This window comes from Ceratotherium simum, chromosome 9, assembly GCF_057802395.1.
Source record: "Ceratotherium simum simum isolate JZ-2026a chromosome 9, ASM5780239v1, whole genome shotgun sequence".
Classification (NCBI taxonomy): domain Eukaryota; kingdom Metazoa; phylum Chordata; class Mammalia; order Perissodactyla; family Rhinocerotidae; genus Ceratotherium; species Ceratotherium simum.
The window spans coordinates 72814685-72834600 of record NC_141908.1 but is presented as its reverse complement, the minus strand read 5'-3'; the positions used below and the strand labels follow the sequence as shown (position 1 = coordinate 72834600).

The 19916-nt window shown below is 40.8% G+C and overlaps 1 protein-coding gene across 5 annotated transcripts in view; it reads left to right on the top strand.

Annotated features, from left to right (window-relative positions):
* Positions 1-19916, top strand: part of HECW2 (HECT, C2 and WW domain containing E3 ubiquitin protein ligase 2) — a 371054-nt gene that overhangs the window by 277823 nt on the left and 73315 nt on the right. For all 5 annotated transcript variants that reach the window (XM_087435521.1, XM_087435523.1, XM_087435522.1 and 2 more), the window contains 2 exons: positions 2542-2727; positions 19638-19772. In XM_087435521.1, the coding sequence (XP_087291647.1) occupies positions 2542-2727; positions 19638-19772 (321 nt within the window). The remainder of the gene's footprint in view (positions 1-2541; positions 2728-19637; positions 19773-19916) is intronic.

Here is a 19916-nt window from a genome sequence, read left to right as displayed (position 1 = left end):
TCGAACTTGGTACTATGTTACATGTCTCATTGAGTGGTGAGGAGGAGGATGAAAGGGCATAATTAATTATAAGACCTGTCTTCAGACTCCTGTGCTTAAAGAGCTGTCCAACCCCAGGGAGTTACTTCAAGCCTGAGGCTGCGGTGGGTTCCTTCACCTAATTGCCACTACTTCTTCCCTAATGAAGTGCTGCTGCTTTTCTTTAGCAGAGTGAGGAGCATTTCTGGTGCTCCAGATAAAAAATCAGGATGTAGCCTATTCACTTATTTTAAGGGGAGGAGGGAGGTGTGTGGGGACCAAGAGATACACCTATTTAGAGCAGCAGTTAATGTAGTGATTTATCTGACAGAATGATCTCACAATAATTCATCCCCAGAGAGGCTTACTAGGAAGTATGCCTTGAAAGCACATTACTGTCTCCCCCACACAAGCTCGTGTGGTGTCAGGCCTCTGAGCTTGCAACAGCTTCTGTGAAAATGTATCAGCAGCACGGAGCAAATGCAGAAAACAGATGCCTTGCTGATTGTACATAAAGCTCCAAGGCAGGGTCAGCCACAGGCTGAACTATTCGTTAGCTAATGTTTGCCCCTGACAACCTCCAACTTCTTTTATTAGTCTCCTTCTCTGCTTTCATGGTATCCCTTTCTTACTCTCTCATGCTCCCTAATCGCCCGGAGCGCCTGCATAGGCCTGCCTGCTTTGGCAGTACTCTGCGCTCTGAACTTCACAATTTCTCACAGCCATCAAAACCTCCTCTCATTTAGACTGTCAGGTTGAAATATGACCGCAAAACATTTTATGCTCAGGTGTACTGAGGAACTAGTACGCTGATGTTTGAGGACAGTTCAGTGTGGTCTTCCTCCTTCCTTCCTTTCATCTGTCCATCCTTCCTTCCTTCCTACCTTCCTTCCTTCTTTCCTTTTTTCCTTCCATTTGTTCATCCTTCCTTCTTTCCTTCTGCTTTGATAGGGGAAGGATATTTTAATGCAAAGCAAAAAGTATATAATGATAATGAATCAATCAGAATAACTATACAAAAGTTATTTTATATAGTTCAGGTTATATGTCAATAATGTTGTCCAACAAATCTCAGTGACTTAAGCTAACAAAGGTTTGTTTCTCCTTCCAAATTGGGTTGTCAGGGTTCTCTGATTGCTGTAGTCGCTCAGGGACCCAGGGACCCAGACTGAGGAGCAGCCACCATTTCAAACATTGCCAGTTGCTGTGCTTACTGTGCCAAAGGGAAGAAAGTTCTAGAGGCTCACATTGGCAATAAATGCTTTGACTGGACATGACGCATCTTAAAGGACCCTGGAAAGATGGGAGCAATGTTGACTGTCCTCATACTCATTCATCTTTTATCTTCAATAACTAGCACAGTACTGGGAACAGCAAAGGCAGTAAATGTTTATTAAAATGAAATGATTTCCAGGGATTCTGGTTTCTTTTGGGTTTGCCTTGGTCTTGGACCAAAATAAATAACAGGACCCATGAAGTAAAGATTCAGTCTAGTATCCTTGGAATACCAAAGGTAGAGGAATCCAAAGCCTTTTGAATCTATCTAGGAAGAATAGAATTCCAGGGTAGATCATTCATGGCCTGGTCTATTTAATGAATATCATATTCCTTCTGATAATTCATGGAAATAGCTCCATACAGTTATTCCTTTTCTACTGCTTGGCACATGGTTTTATGCAGTGACTATTTGTTGAGTAACCCATATGAGGACAGCCTATGGCATATAGTCAATTTTTGGAATCTTCTTTAAGCATCATAAAGGTGAAGACTATAGAGTTTTTGACAAAATAATCACTTTTTTGTGTGGTGGTATAATGGAGCTTTATTAAATGCATTTCAATCATATAAGTTCAACCATATATATACACAAGAAAAAAAGAGAAAAAAAATGATGAGGTATACAGTCCAGACAGTTCTACCTGACATTCTGTTCACTGAGCTTATGCCTCTAAGAAGGTATGAGATGAAAAACCTTAGTCTATTGTGGTCTCAGTTGCACATGACTCAACTGTGAGAGCTGCTCAGCCCACTGCATGTGCTTCTCATATTCAGATATATGGCCAAGCATTTTTCCCTACAGCTTGACTCCTAAATGTATGCCAGCTGCGTCATCTGGCACCCACCCCAAAACCAGTGATCAATTCCAATGCTGGAGGAAAAACTGGCTGTGTGGGAGCTCACTGTGACGTGTATATCTGTCCCCAGCATGGTGTGATTTTGACTCTATGTTTTTTGCCTAAAACCAACTTTAGGACCTAACATCCCCTATAGAATGAGACTCTACAGCATTCTTCAGTTTAGAAAACTAGACATTATCAGTGGAGACCACCTTACTTTCTGTAGTCTTTCTATTTTATTTTGATCAAAATATTTTGCTCTGTTGTTTGCATGTGTAGGTCCAGAGTTATGTGGAAGCCTATGTATGTACCACCAGAAAGATAGATATACCCATGTGCAGCGTATATGTTGTGCTACATGTCACAAGCAGCTTAACATTGATTGCTTCTCGATCCTTTTGTCCAGAGTGCCTACCGCATGTTTACAAACAACACGTGTTTGAAGCACATGATCACCAAAGTCCGGAGGGATACCCACCACTTTGAACGCTACCAGCATAACCGGGACCTTGTGGGATTCCTCAACATGTTCGCGAACAAACAGCTGGAGCTGCCGAGGGGCTGGGAGATGAAGCACGATCACCAGGGCAAGGTAACAGGCGGGAGCTGCCATGGGGAGCCCAGCCTGCCTGTGGGCTGCTGTGGCTTTGGCACTTGACTCTGCTCTTCCAGTGAGGGCTCACAGCCCTGTGTGAGGTGAAACGTGCCACATCCTGGTTCAGGTGAAACGTGGACAGCGGGTTGTCTGTTGCAGCACTATTCTGAAGTGGTGTATGCAGTGGATGGGGTGAGGGCACTTGTTAAGGGGACTACTCAGTTTTGCTTGGATGTTCTTCTACCTACGATTCTCACCATCTTCTGCCGATTGGAGAGAAGGTCTCTTAGGCAATGACTCTTCCTCCTCCCTCGGCATACAGCCTGTGTTATAGGTAGTTGAATTAAAGTTGTGGTATTGTTTGGAGAAGGTGGCTGAGAGGTTGCTAAGCAATGGCACAAGGCGTGTCTTTGTGACACTGTCTGGGTTTGGGCCTCAGTCTTGTTGGTTCCAAACCCTGATTTTGTTAGCACATTAAACAAGACTCACAGACTGATTAATTTATGATGAGAAATGTGTAACTGTGTCACATAGGCCAGAGTCATCACGTCTATACTTCCCTTCTAGACAGATGAACCAGAAAGCTGGGTTATAATCAGGAGATTGTTGTAGGAGTAAGAAATCAGAATGAGAAAGTAATTTTTATAAGGTGTTCTTCAGCTGACATTTTATTTACATAACTCTTGTTTCACGCCACCTGTGAGCCGTGAACTGTTTGAGCTCTTTATACGGTTAAGCTCCTCACAACAGCTCCGTCAGGGAGTACTGTTATTACTATTGCCATTTACAGATGAGGAGCCCCAGGTTCAGAACCATCCGGTGACTTGCCCAGTGTCACCGAGTGGGCAGTGACTGAGCTGTGCTCTTACCCAGGCAGTCTAGTTGAAGGGTCACGCTCTTCACGCGGACGGGATGCTCTCCAAGTATTTAGGAACCAACCTCAGTTTTCCTGTCTCTAAAAAGACTTGAAATACGTGACTTGTAGGGTGGGGAGGATTAAAATGACATGATATTTAAAGTAACTATGTTTGGCTCATTCGCTCAACAAATATTTATTGAACACCTATGCAAAACAGATAAGCCAGCCAGTTCTCAGAACTGCCATTGCCATGGATAGAGACAGGCAATAGACAGATTAGTAGGTCACAGCATGCCAAGAGCTGATGAATGCCATGATGCAAAAGAAAGCAGGGGACGGGGTCTAGAGAAAGACAGGGATGGAGAGTTGTCTTACACAGAGTGGCCGGGGAAGCCCTCGCAGATAAAGCTGTACAGATAGAGAGACCTGAACGAAGTGAGGCATAAACCAGCTCCGGTGAAGAGCATTCAAGGCCAATGGAACACGTGAAAGACTCAGTAAAATCCCTTCTTCCCCAGACTACCTTCTAGCAGTAAGACCTCAGTAGCATCTTATTCATCCTGCACTCAGCTTCAGCAGCCTCATCTGAGAACCCATAGGCAAGCAAAATAGATGTTACAAAGTGTAGGTATTTTAACCATGGGAGGAGCCGTCAGGCTCTCATTGAAACTATTGACTTGATTTCTGTGGATCTTTTTAATAAACCTTTAATCCCCAGCCCAGAGAAGATAGGTGGCAAGCCTGAAGTTTAGACTAGATGAAAGAGAATGGATTTGTGATTATGTCCCTGGAGCCCAGGTAAAATGGCCTTGTATCAGAGTCAGGCGGGCCTGGCAGGGAAGGCTTTCCAGGACACTGGGAAGCTGGAGGCAGGACACGGCGCTTCCTGTGCCCTCCCCTGCCAGACGAGCATGTCGTGTTGCTGGTGCCGAGTTTGGTTCAACAGCCTGAGCGCCCAGTGTTTGTAAACATTCTACTGAATGGAAGGGCGCAGATGGTCCAAGTAAGGACTTGGGAAGACGCTGATGGTGTCATACCTGGGTACGAAAGAGTGGACGCGTACCAAGGAGTCAGCTCTGGTCTCCACTCGGACCAGATTTCACCTGGCGGCCTGAGTAGCTGTACTCGTCAGAGAACTCCGAGTCCAGGGGGAACCCAAGTTGAGAGAACACTGCGTGTGTTTCTGCTCCGTGTAGAGACTTGCTGAGTCACTTTGTGTCCTTAGATACAGGGGGTCAGGAACTTACCGTGCACACGTGGAGGGGGTGGTCCCTTTTTGCCAGTCATAACTTGCCAGACACGCTTCAGAAGAGAGCTTCTCATTAATGACGGCTGGACCTTGAGAAAAGTTTAAGTTGCATTTAGAATACTATTTAGGATGAGTTACGATGTATTCTTAAGAACAAGTTCTGCCTCATAGCTTTTATAAAAGTTTCGATGGTTACACAGCGTTAAGTATTATCTCGGCTATGTGGGTAACACAGCTATCCACTTTATTCCCTGAGGGTTTTGGACTCATTTAGGGGTTTCAACCTAAAGTTGTAGGCCTTGTAAAGAACCCTGAATGTGGGCTGGTAGGTACCTGACCTCACAGTCTGCTGATGGCTTTGCATTTGAACGCTGCTTGTCGTGGAAGACAGAGAAAGGCCTCCTGCCTGTGGACAAAATGGATTATCAGACAGGCCTGAAAGCTTATCACTTCCAGCCTTGTCTCTCTGCTTCGTGCATTAGGACTGTAATAAGATTTTTAGCTAAGCTGGATGCCCTAACTAAAGTGGGTGTATCTCCCTGTGATTCCCCCATCCTTCCTTTACAAATGACTGGCGTCCAGTGAACTAAAATCACTAAAGGAACATTGGGAGAGGCTCGTGCTATGCCTGTATTTGGCTGCGCTACTTTTCACTGCACCTTAGAAGTCAGAGCTCCCATCCACTGGGCAGTTAATCGGTTTTCTTCCAGCTCTGAAATCTTGCCCCCCTCCCCTTTTAAATGAATTGCTTTGCTTCCAGTACATTTAAAGGGAGTGAACTTTTTTCCGTCTAATATAAATCAAAGCCATTAAATACTACAAAGTTGTTTTCCCACAGTGATGGCTGATTTCTAGAATTGACATGGAATAAGATGTCGAAATCCTCATCTACGTGAAAGGAAATTATTCTTAAGGGGAATGGTCTCAAATTTAGCTCTTCGGGCTTGTGAAATTTGGCTCCATCTTCTGTTCTCAAGTGTTACTTCTTCCTTTTGTGTTTTCGTTCATTTGGTCACTCAGCACTTCTTAATGCCTACTATGTGCATGCCACTGTGATAACAGTGATACGGGTGAACATTTAATGAGCATCCTGTAATGTGTAACATTGACTGTGTGCTAGACACTCTTGTGAGCACTTAGATTAGTTCCTTTCATGCTCATAGCAGCCTTGTAGATAGCTGCTATTTTTATCCACATTTTATAGAAGAGGAAACTGAGGCACAGCAAGGTTAAGTGAATTGGCCAGGGTCCCACCATCAGTAAGTGATAGAATTGGATTTGAACCCAGCTCCAGAGCTCTGCTCTTGTGCTGCCTCCCACCAGCGAGTGGAGTGAAGGTTTATCTTCTAGCGATTATCATGGAGGCAGTAGGGCTCTGCAGGATGCTGTGGGCACCTGTTGTCGGGTCTCATCGTTGAGGAGGTGGCGGCTGTCAGACGCATCATCCAAGGGCAGCATGTTGGGTAGCTTGCTCTTAGCTCCCCAGGCATAAGTGGTTAGTTTTTTCTTGCATTCCCACGTAATTTCACTTGTATTCATGACATCTGTCCCCATCTGTCTCAGGGTATACTTGTTAACATGTTTTATCTTCCCAAGCAGATGATCCCCTTCTTGAGAGTTTTTTAATTCATTTTTTGATTACTCCCTCTTCTACCCCAGTGTCTTTCACATCGAAGGTTTTCAAAACCAGCTTGATGAATGAATGAAACTTGTCACCTGTAGTTTCCTGGTTATTCAGTAATCTCTGGACAAATCTCTTGGACAAATGACAGAGCTGCCAGGCTCCCTCCCTGGGCCCCCTCCCTCCTCCTGTGCTCTCGCCAGAAGCAACTCCTAGGTGTGCCCCACTTGACGTCTCTTCATGCATTGTTGTCTTGGATTTTTTGCATTGCATGTTTGTGCAAGGTGGTGATTATGCTTGTACTGAACTTTAGCTGTCTTAATTTTGAAAGAGACTTTTGTTTCTAGTTATTTAATGCCAAGGGTTTAAATTGGGTGAGATTTTACAGGATTCTAGATCTGGTATGCTCTTTTTGGGAGTTCTAGGGTAAAAAATGTCCTTGACTCACATAAAAGAAGAGAAGTAAAATATTCTTTTAAAATTGGCTATTAATTAAAGAATAAGAACAGAATAGCAGGCCTTGCTGGGTAAGATGATGATGACAATGATGATAATGATGATACCTGCATTTATTAAACTCGTACCACATGCCAGGCACTATACTAGGTACTTCTCCATGGATTATCTTATTTACACTTCATGGCAATTTATGAGGTGGGTGTTGTTATTATTATCCACCTTTTACCAGAATTTAGAGATGTTAAATAATGTGTATTAGCAAGCAAGTGAGGAATCCAGAATTCAAACTCAAGTAGTGTAACTGGTAACCACTGCACTCTGCTGGGAGGGATTGTCTTTGGAAATGAGAGATATGTTATCATCCCAAGGAAGAAGAGTCCACACCAGATGCTGGGATTACTGGCATCTTTCAAGGCTGAGTCATACATGTGGGTCTCAATTAGATCACAGGTGTTCTAGCAGAGGACACACCACCAGAAGCATGTACATGGCTTCATGCTTAAATACCATAGAGTCCTTATGGTAGCGGCACATAGAATAATGGAAGGGAATGGAGTTCACATATATTGATGACTTATTATATGCCAGGCTCTGTGCTAGGGATGTTATATTAGCTCATTTAACTTTCACAATAATCCTGTGTAATTGGTTTTTCTGTAGATGAAGAAACCAAGGCCCAAAGTAAAGTCTTGGATACAAATCTATGCCTTTCTGTATCCAAAACCAGTACTAATTTTCTACACAAGGTTAGTCTAGACCTCACTGGCCACCAACCACCTGACTGACTTGGGATACTTCATTTAAATTTACTGCGTCTGAGTTTCCTTATCTCTACAAATGAATAGATTGATCATCTTTTCATGTGCTTATTGCCCATTTGCATATCTTCTTTGGAAAAATGTATATTCAGATCCTTTGCCCATTTTTTAATTGGGTTATTTATCTTTGTATTATTGAGTTGTAAGAGTTCTTTATATATTCTGAATACTAATCCCTTATCAGGTATATGTTTTGCAAATATTTTCTCCTGTTCTGTGGGTTGTTTTTTCACTGACTTGATATTGTTTACAGCACAAAATTTTTAATTTTGATATAGTCTAGTTTATTTGTATTTTCTTTTGTTGCCTGTGCTTTTGGTATCTTGTCTAAGAAAGCATTATCTAAGCCAAGGTCACAAAGATTTACTTCTGTGTTTTCTTCTAAGAGTTTTATAGTTTTAGCTCTTACATTTAGATCTAGGATCCATTTTGAGTTAATTTTTTTGTGGGGTGTGAGGTGGGGGTTCAGCTTCTTTTTTTGCTTGTGGATACCCAGTAGTCCTAGCACCATTTGTTGAAAAGACTATTCTTTCCCATTGATATAATTAGTTATTAGGAAAATACAAGTCAAAACCACAGTGAGACACCACTTTAGACCAGCTTGATTGGCCATAAAACAAAACAAAACAAAAATCTGGAAAATAACAAATGTTTGCAAGGATGTGGAGAAATTTGAACCCTCATATATTGCTGGTGGCAATTGAAAACAGCACAGTCACTTTGGAAACAGTGTAACAGTTTCTAAAAAATGTTATACAAAGAGTTTCCACATAATCCAGCAATTCTACGACTAGGTATCTACATACCCAAGAGAAATGAAAAGATACTTACACACAAAAACTTGTGCACAAATTCATAGTAGCATTATTCATAATAGCCAAAGGGTAGAAACACCCAAATGTCCATCAACTGATAAATGGATAAATAAATGTGGTAGATCCATACAATGGAATATTATTTTAAAATACAAAGGAATGAAGTACTGACACAACATGGATGAACCTTGAAAATATTTGCTAAGTGAAAGAAACTAGTCACAAAAGATCACATATTGTGTGATTCCATTTATATGAAATATTCGGAATAGACAAATCTGTAGAGATAAAAAGTAGATTGGGGGGCCAGCCTGGTGGTGTAGTGGTTAAGTTCCGGTGCTCTGCTTCAGCAGCTCAGGGTTCGCAGGCTCGGATCCCAGGCATGGACCTACGCAATGCTTATCAAGCCATGCTGTGGCAGATGTCCCACATATAAAGTAAAGGAAGATGGGCATGGATGTTAGCCCAGGGCCAATGTTCCTTGCAAAAAGAGGAGGATTGGCAACAGATGTTAGCTCAGGGCTAATCTTCCTCAGCAAGAAAAAAAGTAGATTGGTGGTTTCCGTGGGATGGGAGTACATGCTAATGGGTGCAAGGTTTCTTTTGGGGGGGGGGTGTCCTAAAATTAGATTATGGTGAAGGTTGCACAACTCTGTGTATATACTAAAAAACAGTGAATTGTACACTTTAAATGGATGAATTGTATAACATGTGAATTATGTCTCAATAAAGCTGTTTAAAAATTGATAGGTTGGATTAGAGGAAGGCCAAGATTCCCTTTTTAACTCGTAGATTCTTTAGATCCTTGATTCTTCAGTCTTGAAGGTTACACAATATGGTTCCAAGCTGGATTTGACCTCAAATATGTAACGCTTTTCTTTCTGCTTTTAATTACATTTGGAAAGGTCTCTTGTTCAGTGTCCCACAATGTGTTTTAATCAGTATTTTGTTCCATTACTTGATTTCCTTAATTATTTTGATTCTATAATAGTGGGACTGGCAATTAAGCCAAGTTTTATTTTATGCAGGATTGTCCTTATGAGACGATGATCAACATCTATGTGTATTTGTTGGATCTAAGGCCTAGGATTTTCACCTAACATACAGGAGACACGTTTTGACTTGCCTCATTTTGGAATGAAACATACAAGCAAAGAAAGTGGGCCAGTATAAAAGGAAAATTTCTGCTTGCTTCTTATTGTAATAGTTCTTAAATTTTTGTATACTCTCAGGAGTGTGAGAATCAAGGGTAATTTGGGATCTGGGTTACAGTGTTGATATAAATGTTTTATATTTTTCAAGAAATAAGCATCAGTAGTATTAAAATGTGACATTTAAAATGCTTCTGATTTTTGGCTGGTTTTGATCATTAGTATGTGCTCATGGGGATAATATATCTGTAAGATGAATATGGGCTTTATTAAGGAAAACCAAATGTTATTTAACCCAGGAGTTTTTTGTCTTCCTTCCTTCCTTCTTTCTCTCTCCTTTCTTTCCTCTTTCTTTCTTGTTTTGTGCCATTGTTAATTTGATGGCTTTCAGAAAATTACACTGCAGTGGGATGAGGATTTCTGGAACCATTGCTATCTGATCTGACCTCCGTGTACCTTAGTTTTCTCTAAAGTGAGCGTTAGTAACCTGTCCTGTCCAGCTCCTGGGGCTGTGGTTAGCAACAACTTAGATAATAGTGGCATTAGAAATGGAAGAAAAACAATGAGGATTATAATTATCACAATTAATTCAGTAATTGACTTGATATTACTTGACTTATGGTACAGAAGATAAAAGCTATACAGTTACAAACCTCTAGAGGTTTATGATTTATTTTGGGGAAAGCAAAGATATGGAATATACAAATACCTACAAAATAATATGGAACATTTTATCTTATTAGCTTTTAGCCAGGAGTACTGCTCACCTGGTTATTGCCACCCAGCTCACCAAAATCTTGATTTGAGTGGTTAGGTCAAAGCAAAGATCTATGTTGAAAAATAACTAAAGCGTTTCGTCAATTTAGAATTTTATGAAAATGATAAAGATTTGTTGTTAATGGCTGAATCCTTACTCTAATGGGAAATACACAATGGCTTTATAAAGGATATACTGTAGGATTAATGTCAATGTCCCATTCCTCCTCTTAATGAACTACTGATCTCCCTTCACCACGGTGGTCCCACAGAATGTTTTTTTCAAAGTGGGGTTCCTTTTGTTGTTCTTCTTCTTTGTTGTCCAAGTTGTTCATGACCCCTGCAGGGTAGTCTGCCCTCATATATTTGCTCCTGCCGGAAAACTGTACAACAACCCAGAGAAATCTCTGTTTCTCTGCCATGAGTGCTCTGTTATTGTGGTCATTCTGGTAGATTTGTTCTCTTGCCTTCTACTCTGGTGGTTACATTCTCCATCAGCCATGGTCATGAAAGTAGGGTTTCAGAAACATCCTTAGCAAGATAAGTAACTTCCTCCTTAGAACTGGAACTGAAATTAGGTCCACACATTTGCACACAATCGTGCACTTCCTGTGTAAAGCCACGAAACACCCCTCCCCCAGACTGTTTTACCCCTAACGCCTCTCGTTTGGACCATAAAAGAACGTGCACCATGCACTGGGTCTGCAAGGGTCCAGTGCAGAATGACTTATTTCTGGCATGGAATACTTGGAAAGTTTTCATAGCAAAGATAGGATTTGAACTGAACTTTTAATGATGAGTAGGATTTTGATAAAAAGAGATTGTGGAGGAGAGAAAATAGGGGATGGGGAGTAAAGAAATGTAAAAGAAATTTCTTTATCCAAAGTAAAGAAATGGAGACAAGAATCCACCAGGTGAGTGTGTTTAGTTCTTATGAAGAAGTAATGGGCAAATTTCGAGAGACTCTGTATTAGCTATATATAGACATACACACACACAAACACACGCACGCACACACACACACAGGAAAGCTGATGGTATAAGTTCCAATCCAAAACCTGGCAGGCTTGAGACCCAAGAAGAGCCTATGTTTCTGTCCGAGTCTGAAGACCAGAAAACACCAATGTCCCAGTTCAGTCAGGCAGAATGAGTTCCCTCTTCTCAGCCTTTTTGTTCTGTTCAGGTCTTCAGTTGGTTGGATGAGCCCACTCACGTGAGGGAGGGCAATGCTTAACTCAGTCTACTGAATCAAATGTTAATCTCCTCCAGAAACATACTCACAGACACGTTCAGAATAGTGTTTGGCCAAATGTCTGGGCACCCCGTGGCCCAGTAAAGTTGACACATAAAATTAACCATCACAGATGTATATCAATGGAGTAAAATCAGTGGAAGCTTCATTGCAGAGGGTTAAGAAAAACAGAATAATGCAAAATGACATGGATAATTAGAAAAACACTATGACGTTTGTTATTTCTTAAGTTCATGTAACGGGCTTAATCATTTGGTTTAATTTTTAGAAAAAGTGTTATTTTTTGACTCGTCTTTCAGATGTTAAATATGGAATAACTTTTTTTTCCTGCCTCTTTTTTTTGAACTCTCAAACAGTATTAACACAGGGTGTTTCTCCCAGATCATTCTACTTGGGCTTAAATTGAAATACTAAGAAACTTTGACCTTTAAAAGTGATATATCATAAACTTCATGTTTTTTTAAATAAAAATGTAAAATGGTAACCATCTCCTTATCTAAAGTGAAATGTCCTTTCCCGTAGTTTCTTGTGTTTTTCCCTACAGAAATCATATCCTATAATATCTCCCGGCTAAATTGACATCCATTTCTATATCCAAGGTTTCTAACTTGAGGGGTTTGTGTCTTTGGGATCAGATTGGGGGTTTGAGTATGAGAATGCTCCAAATACCCAACTTTGATGACCAAGGCAAGTAGCAGTTATGGTTATGAGGATAGATTTCTAGAAGAGAACAAATATTTGTACAGTGACAGTTACCAGAGTCAGCCTATTTGAGGATTCTCGTTTATCAGACCCTAATAGCCTCTGTGGCCTCAGAAGTTGCCCCAGTGATGACAGACTGGTTTCAATTCCACATGAAGCTGATGGCCACACTTGCTAGGGTCAGGTTCATCTCAATGAGTAAAATGCAATTAATATTTGGAGGTCTCGAGTGAATCCCAAAAGCCTCTTAGCAGGATAAGTTCTGCACTTTGAAAAATATATTTTTCATCAATTTGACCATGACATTGGTTATTTTTGTGGCACATCTCTTTAATTGCTTTGAAACAACTGGTGCCTCTTTCTGGTGGTTACCTAGTTTAATCACCTCAAATTACATAGCCATTCAGGTATACATGGAATTAAACTCTAAATTTATAAATAGCACGTGGTTTTTAGAGAATCTCTTGCTGATTTTTAAAGGGGTGAAAAGGTGTTAGATCAGAAAATAACCCACAGAAGTACACACAGAAGGCGGAGGCACAGACTCTTTCAGGGCCGTGTGCTGTGAGAACGCGAGAATAGAGCAGAGGTTGGTTTTATGACTGTATTTCTGAGTAACATGCTAGACTCATGGAATCTTGAAGGAATTGACCAAGTATGGAGCTGGTCTGTGCCTTTTATTTTTAAACAGTTGTCTTCATGAACTACATTGAATCTTTTTAAAAAAATATAATATGCTTTTTAAAAATTTCATGACAGTGACTTCTACTCTACCTAAAATGGGCCGATCTGGGTATCCCCATTCTCAGTCTTCTGTAGTGATGTGCTGGTAAATGCTTAACAACCAGCTCTCCAGGGGAGGTGTGGAGAAGGGCTGATTTGTAGCATTTGCCATTTTCTGGGGTGTAAATTCTCCCACCATAGCCGATTTCAGGCTGCCAGCATCACCATCGGCCAGCTCCCGGAATACTTCAAAATTTCACAATCAGTGATCATGAGCTAGTACAAGCCATTCCCAGCACATCACTGGTTCTCCTATTATATTTCCAACAGCTAAATACCACCACTCCCAACACAGAGACTATCTCTCCTTTAGCTAACATTTTACATCTCAAGGGTTGGGGATATTGTACTTATTCCCATCTACTAACCAATCAGCTATTTCTAGAACTCTAGCTCAAGTACCATGGATTCCTCTTTTCTCTCCTAGCAACTTTAGATTTCTCGTCATAGCAGTTTAACAAAATAACCTTCTGTAACTTTTTTGTGACTGATATAGATGTCATGAAATATTTGGGACCACTCCTTCAAATGAACCAAGTGGTATAAAATGTTAGCACAACCATTTTTTACTTATAATAAACTATATCATTCAGCCTTTTTCGTCTCTACTATTTGTAACATAAATAATATAGAGAAAATCTGTTTTGGAAATAATATAGAGAAAGTAATAGCATGTTTATTCCTTATAATTGGGGAAATACTAGGGAGAGAGCCAGGAGCTGAGAAGAGATTTATATTTTAGAAGGGAGAGAATGTGTGAATAAATACAATCCTTATAAAAATTAAAGTAGATGAGGGGCTGGCCTGGTGGTGTAGCAGTTAAGTTCACGCGCTCAGCTTCAGCAGCCCGGAGTTCGCTGCTTCAGATGCCGGGCGCAGACCTGTGCACCGCTCATCAAGCCATGCTGAGGCAGCATCCCACATAGAGCAACTAGAAGGATGTACAACTATGGCATGCAACTATCTACTGGGGCTTTGGGGAGAAAAAAGGAAAAAGGAGGAAGATTGGCAACAAATGTTAGCTTAGGGCCAATCTTCCTCAAAAAAAAAAAAAAAGACCTATCTGCTATTTAAAAACAAATTAAAGTAGATGACAATTAACTTTTTTTGAGCATTTCTAAGACTTTGTGGAGTTGAGAAGCCAGATGTTAGAACAGATTCAATACACGGTACCTCTAACTTATAGGTTGTTTTTCTTTCATGGTTTCCATAGCTCTTTAGAGAAGGAAAGATAGAAGATCTGATGTTCTGTCTTTCTGTAGCTTAGATACAAGTGCTTTTTGTTTTATTTTGTTTACGTGGGCTTTTAGTATGGATTCCTGGTTTGGCCAAACCATTTCAAACTTCTGTAACTTAGACTTGTTGAGCCTGAAGTTGGTATTGCTTCACAAATATTGATGGCTCTTTCTTTTCTTAAAATAATAGAAGCTGAAAAAAAAAAGAAAGAAAGAAAGAATTGTGTAAAGACAGAAGTGTATTTTGTTTGGCCTCACTAAAATACCACTTGGCTCCAACCAGCCCATATTTCCTGACTCTGACCATGCCCCGGAGCAGTGAAAGGGTAGAAGTTTTTAAAACGAGATTTGAGTTTGTGTATTTGCATTCCTTTCAGTTTTTGACTATTTTGTTAGTCTTAATTTGTCCAGCACCGTGAAGCTTGAGTGAATTTCCGTAATGAAATTTAACAGTAGGGAATGCGTGTTGTTCAAAATTTGTTTTGCTAGTGGCTAATCTGAAAAAGACTCATTTTTTGATACAATTGCTTTTTTCGTGTAGTCTACATTCTCAGGGTGCTGTTTATACAGGCAGTATTTATTAATACATGTTAGATACTTTCATAAATAAAGGCAGGCTGTTCAAGAATGATGACATAAAAAGTGACCCAAATTAAAAAAAAAAAGGCCTAGGTCAACTTCATTCCTGGCTTGAACTCGTTAGGCTGTCCTGTGGGAAAGTGATCCACTTTTCTGACATAATTGATTTGTGCGTCACAAATAGAAATGGCAAGCCTAAAATTTGCTTGGTAATTTTTCCATGCTTTCCTCTCCGTTTTAAAGTAGAATACATTTTTCACAACTCACCTATGACCTGAGTAGTCCCCCTTTACGTGGACAAAGCAAAGCACCAAGGAAACTTGTCCAGGCTCACACATGGGCTGAGCAGAGACAAACGCAGGCTGAGGAACATGTCTGTGCTGCGTTCTGTTGGCACTCTAGCTGGGCAGTTTTGATAGAGGTCTTAACTGAGACCTTTCTGCCCAAGTGCTTGGCAGACTTCAAAAGCATGTATAAAGAATATACACGTTCCACTGGATTCTGAAACTGAACCCCTTGTGGGACACAAATAGCCCCTGTTCCCCACTCACAGCCATGCCTCCAGCCTGTTAGTGATGCAAATTGTGCCAAGTATGTACAGTTTGCTGTCTGGCACCAGTAAAAAGTGGTACCAGCCTTTTCCATGTTGAAGCAGAATGAGTGGCTGTCATTGTCAGCCTAATTCAATAAATTCTTAAATGCTTTTCTAAAATCAAGTACTACGTGAGGTGTGAGGGGAGTGGTAAGAACATAAAAAGGAAGAGATAGGAGGCAGAAAGCAGAAACGAAAAAAAAAAGAAGATGGGGGGCCGGCCCTGTGGTTCTGCACACTCCGCTTTGGTGGCCCAGGTTCAGTTCCCAGGCACGAACCTACACCAGTCATTGATGGCCATGCTGTGGCGGTGACCCACATACAAAATAGAGGAAGACTGGCACAGATGTTAGCTCAGGGCCAATCTTCCTCAACAAAAAAAAACGAAAAGAAAGAAAGAAGGTATATGAAAAGGAGAGAGAGGGGAAAGAGGGACTCCTCATTGGGCTTTGGAATCAGATAGAAAGATGAGTTCAAATCCCAGCTTTATAGGTTCCCAACTATGCATTTCACTTAACTCAGTTTTAAAAACTGTTGCCCAACTGTATTAAAGGTGAATAATAATGAGATACCTTTATTTATCAAATAATGAAAATCCTAATTTATGGTGGTTGCTGGCTTATCTATTCTCCTGTGCTTTTAATTTGAGAAAGACTGTGTCCTCTGCAGTGCTGAGACTTCAGTGTCTCCATTAGGATTTGGTTGGCTACATTGTGACAGAGACCCATACAAAGTTTAATACACAAGATTTTCTTCTCTCCCGTAAAGAAGTTCAGAGGTAGGCAGTCTAGGGCCTTTAAGGTGGTTCCTCAAGTTGTGAGAGCCCTGGCTCCTTCCAGCTTTTGCCTAGCCATCGTTCATCTCGATGGTCCAGTGTGGCAGCTGGAGCTCCGGTAATTACGTCCTTGTTTCAGGGAGCAGAATGAACGAAGGACAACAGGAGGGCCTGACCTTGTTAAAATCTCCTTGTAAAGGAGTTTTCCAGAAATACCATGTGACACTTTGCGTACATCTCATTGGTCAGAGCTTATTGTGGGCCACACATGCCCTCAAGGAGCCTGGGAACTCTAGTTTCACTGGTTCTCCATTTTTTTGAGCCTTGTGTATGGACTGTAGCGAGAAACATTGTGATCCTTAGAAAAATGTCTTAGAAGTTAAAACTGTTATTATTAGTAATAATAATAGTAACTCACATTTAAGGGGTCACAGGCACTATGTTCAGAAGTTCATATGAACCATCTCGTTTAACCTTCCTTTGATGTAGGTATTATTATCCCCATTTAACAGAAAAGAAATTGTAGTTTAAACAAGTTAAGTAGTTTGCCCAAGATGACATCGCTAGTAAGTGGTAGAGCTTAGAGCTCAGAACCAGGCTTGTCGTCTTCTAGATCCCAAGCATTTGATCACTGCTTTGTCTTCCACTGCTCACGTTTTAACTTGGTTGCTTATTCATATCTACAGTGGGATGTTTTAAAATCTTCTCTCCTATTTGTGGTTTTATAGTCTTTAGCTCTCTATCCTTTTTACCAAACACATCTCTCTCACACACAGACACACACACACACACATCCCTCTCATTTATTTTTTTTCAAATCTTTAAGTATTTTTATGCTTATATAAAAGAATGCGACTGTTAATACCTGATTAATTCGTTGTGAGTTGTCTGTCTGTATTTTTGGCAAGAGTCTGCATAGAGTATTTGGCAGTTTATTATGTACCGAGCACGCTGTTGCTCCCAGCTCTAAAAGCTATTGGGGATAACAGGGTAAGAAAGAGTTCCTACCCTCAAGGCAGTTAGAGTATAATTCTTTTGAGAATAGGTTTTAGACAAGCCTCTTAACATCAAATTATGCTATGACACTACGTGTCAGTCACAGCTGACCTCGATGTACACACCCATTTGTCCTTGTAATTACACAAGCATCATGGTTACCTCTAAATGACCACCCATCCCTTCAACACATTCCTAAGAAATTAGATAGAGTAAGTAGGCAATTCTGTGTTAGTACTCTTTGTATTTTTCCCTTAAACAACATGGCTTATTATTGTTGTTTCAGTAATAAAAAGCTTAATCTTTGTTTATGTAAAGAAGATGTGGAGTTGATTGTAATACCTATCAATTTGAAATATTCATTTGTAAAAATAATTGAATTCCTACTTTATGACATTTTGAATAGTGGCAGAAATAATGTACAAGTGTGTTAGAAGCCCAAATCAAAGGGGGACCCGTGTGACATTTGGGACCAGAGCCTGCCAATACCAGCCTGTGTAGGGTTTATCACTGGTGGACTTTTTGACAAGATCAGAGAAGAAAGATGTTCCACCTGACAGGTTAGGAAAAAGGGAGCATTACCCAGGGATGTGAGGCTGACAACACCGTCTCCTACAAGACTTCCATTTAATCCAGTCTTTGTACCTGGAAATCAGATATTGAGAGAAGGGACTGGCTAGGATTCTCATTCTGTCCATTTCTCTGCTTTGTTTTCTAGTGCATCTATTGCTTAAAGTTATTTCTTTACAAGGAAGTCATTTTTTTTTCTATTTGGGGGCTACCCACAAGTTATTTTGCCCTGTTTCCTGGTTATGTATATACAGAAACATTTTGTTTCATAATGGGAAGGTGATTTTTTTATAGGCATAAATGTACTGTCTTCCCCTGGGATTTGCCTAGATGTGTTCATTGCTAGCCTGTAACGTACTTTGTTACCTGAGCTGCATCAGTTCGAGACGTCAGTTCTTCCTTGCTTAGGTTAATTGGCACGCTCTATCATGTGTCCGGCCCCTTGATTTATAGGTAATGAGTCTCCTGGCTCTCCTAATAGTCCTTTTCATCTTTGATGACCTAATTAACTTTATCTGATCAGGGAAAACTGACAGTTCCTGCTTGTCCTTGCGATAATAGGCTTCATTATTACCTTGAGTGAATTTTACTTGGAAAACTTATACCATTTTGCTCCTAATGATAATGATAAATAGCACTTGCGTGGAGCTTTAGACTTAAACAAACCAAAAGAATAAAATGGCCTTTCTGCGTTGTATGCAGGCCTTACTGCAGCGCTGAGGGAGATGCTGTCTGCTCATTCATGATTTCATGTCACCAGGGACTCTGCAATAACACGATGGACGTGGTTTCCTCCCTCCGCTCACATCATGGGGGAGAAATGTTTATTATGAATGAGGGAGACATGTTTTTATAAGAAATCTATAGCTCAGAGGACTTAAGTGGCTTGCCCCCAAAGTCATTGTGTTTGATAGGAATTTCGGTGGATGTGTGATTGATGACTAAACTGGAAAGGTAAGTGGGAAGGAGATTTTAAAGTCTTGAAAAACTGATCAAAGAGTTGGAATGTTTTTTCTGTAGATAATGGGTAGCCAGTAGAGGCTTCAGATTGGAGCGGTGATAGAATCAAAACGTTTAGAAAGAATATTCTGATAGTGAGATGCTAATTAAATGAATAAGGCTGTAGAGATGTGGAACAACTGAGAAACTACTAATGCTTATATGCATAAGAGAAAGCCCTGAAATAGTGGGATGGTAGTCAGACTGGGATGGGACATACAGAGGAGACACTACAATGGGCAGATGGGGAGGACTTGGGGCTGACCTGCGTAGGAGAAGGAAAAGAGAAGGAGAAGTCAATGATGTTTGAAGTTTCAGGTGGTAAGAACTTCATAATAACCAGGGATAGCGGTAAGAGCTTAGAGAGCGTCAGTTAAGAGAACTTCAAATATCCATTCATATGGCTTCTTTCTAAGATCCTATCTTTGATGACTATCCCTTAGAGTATTTCCTAAAACCAGGAATAATGTTCCTTCCTGCTCTCTTCATTCTGGATCCAGTCTAAGCATGGCTTTCCCTAATTTGGTTTGTCTTGAGGGAGTAAGGGAAAATTCCCCCAAAGATTTAAAACTATGAGAAAATGGAGCTAAGATCATTACTGAGAAGTGGGTCTTTTTTGGAATGTGTGAAATGGTAGGTCAGCTAAGACAGGTATGTGGTGTGTATTGACTACTGATTGAGTGGACTGTTTCGTAGGCGTTTTTTGTCGACCACAACTCCCGTACCACCACTTTCATCGATCCCCGGCTCCCCCTGCAGAGCAGTAGACCCACCAGCGCACTGGTTCATCGGCAACACCTGACGCGGCAGCGCAGCCACAGCGCCGGCGAGGTGAGTCCTGTGGGGGCCTTGGGGACTGGCCTGCTGGGGGAGAGAAGCCACGGGGATGCGGCGGTTTGTGGAGTCCTGCTGGCTGTTATTATTTTTTGGTTTTGTTTTTCTAGTTTGATTTACAGATTATCATTTGGAGGCTGA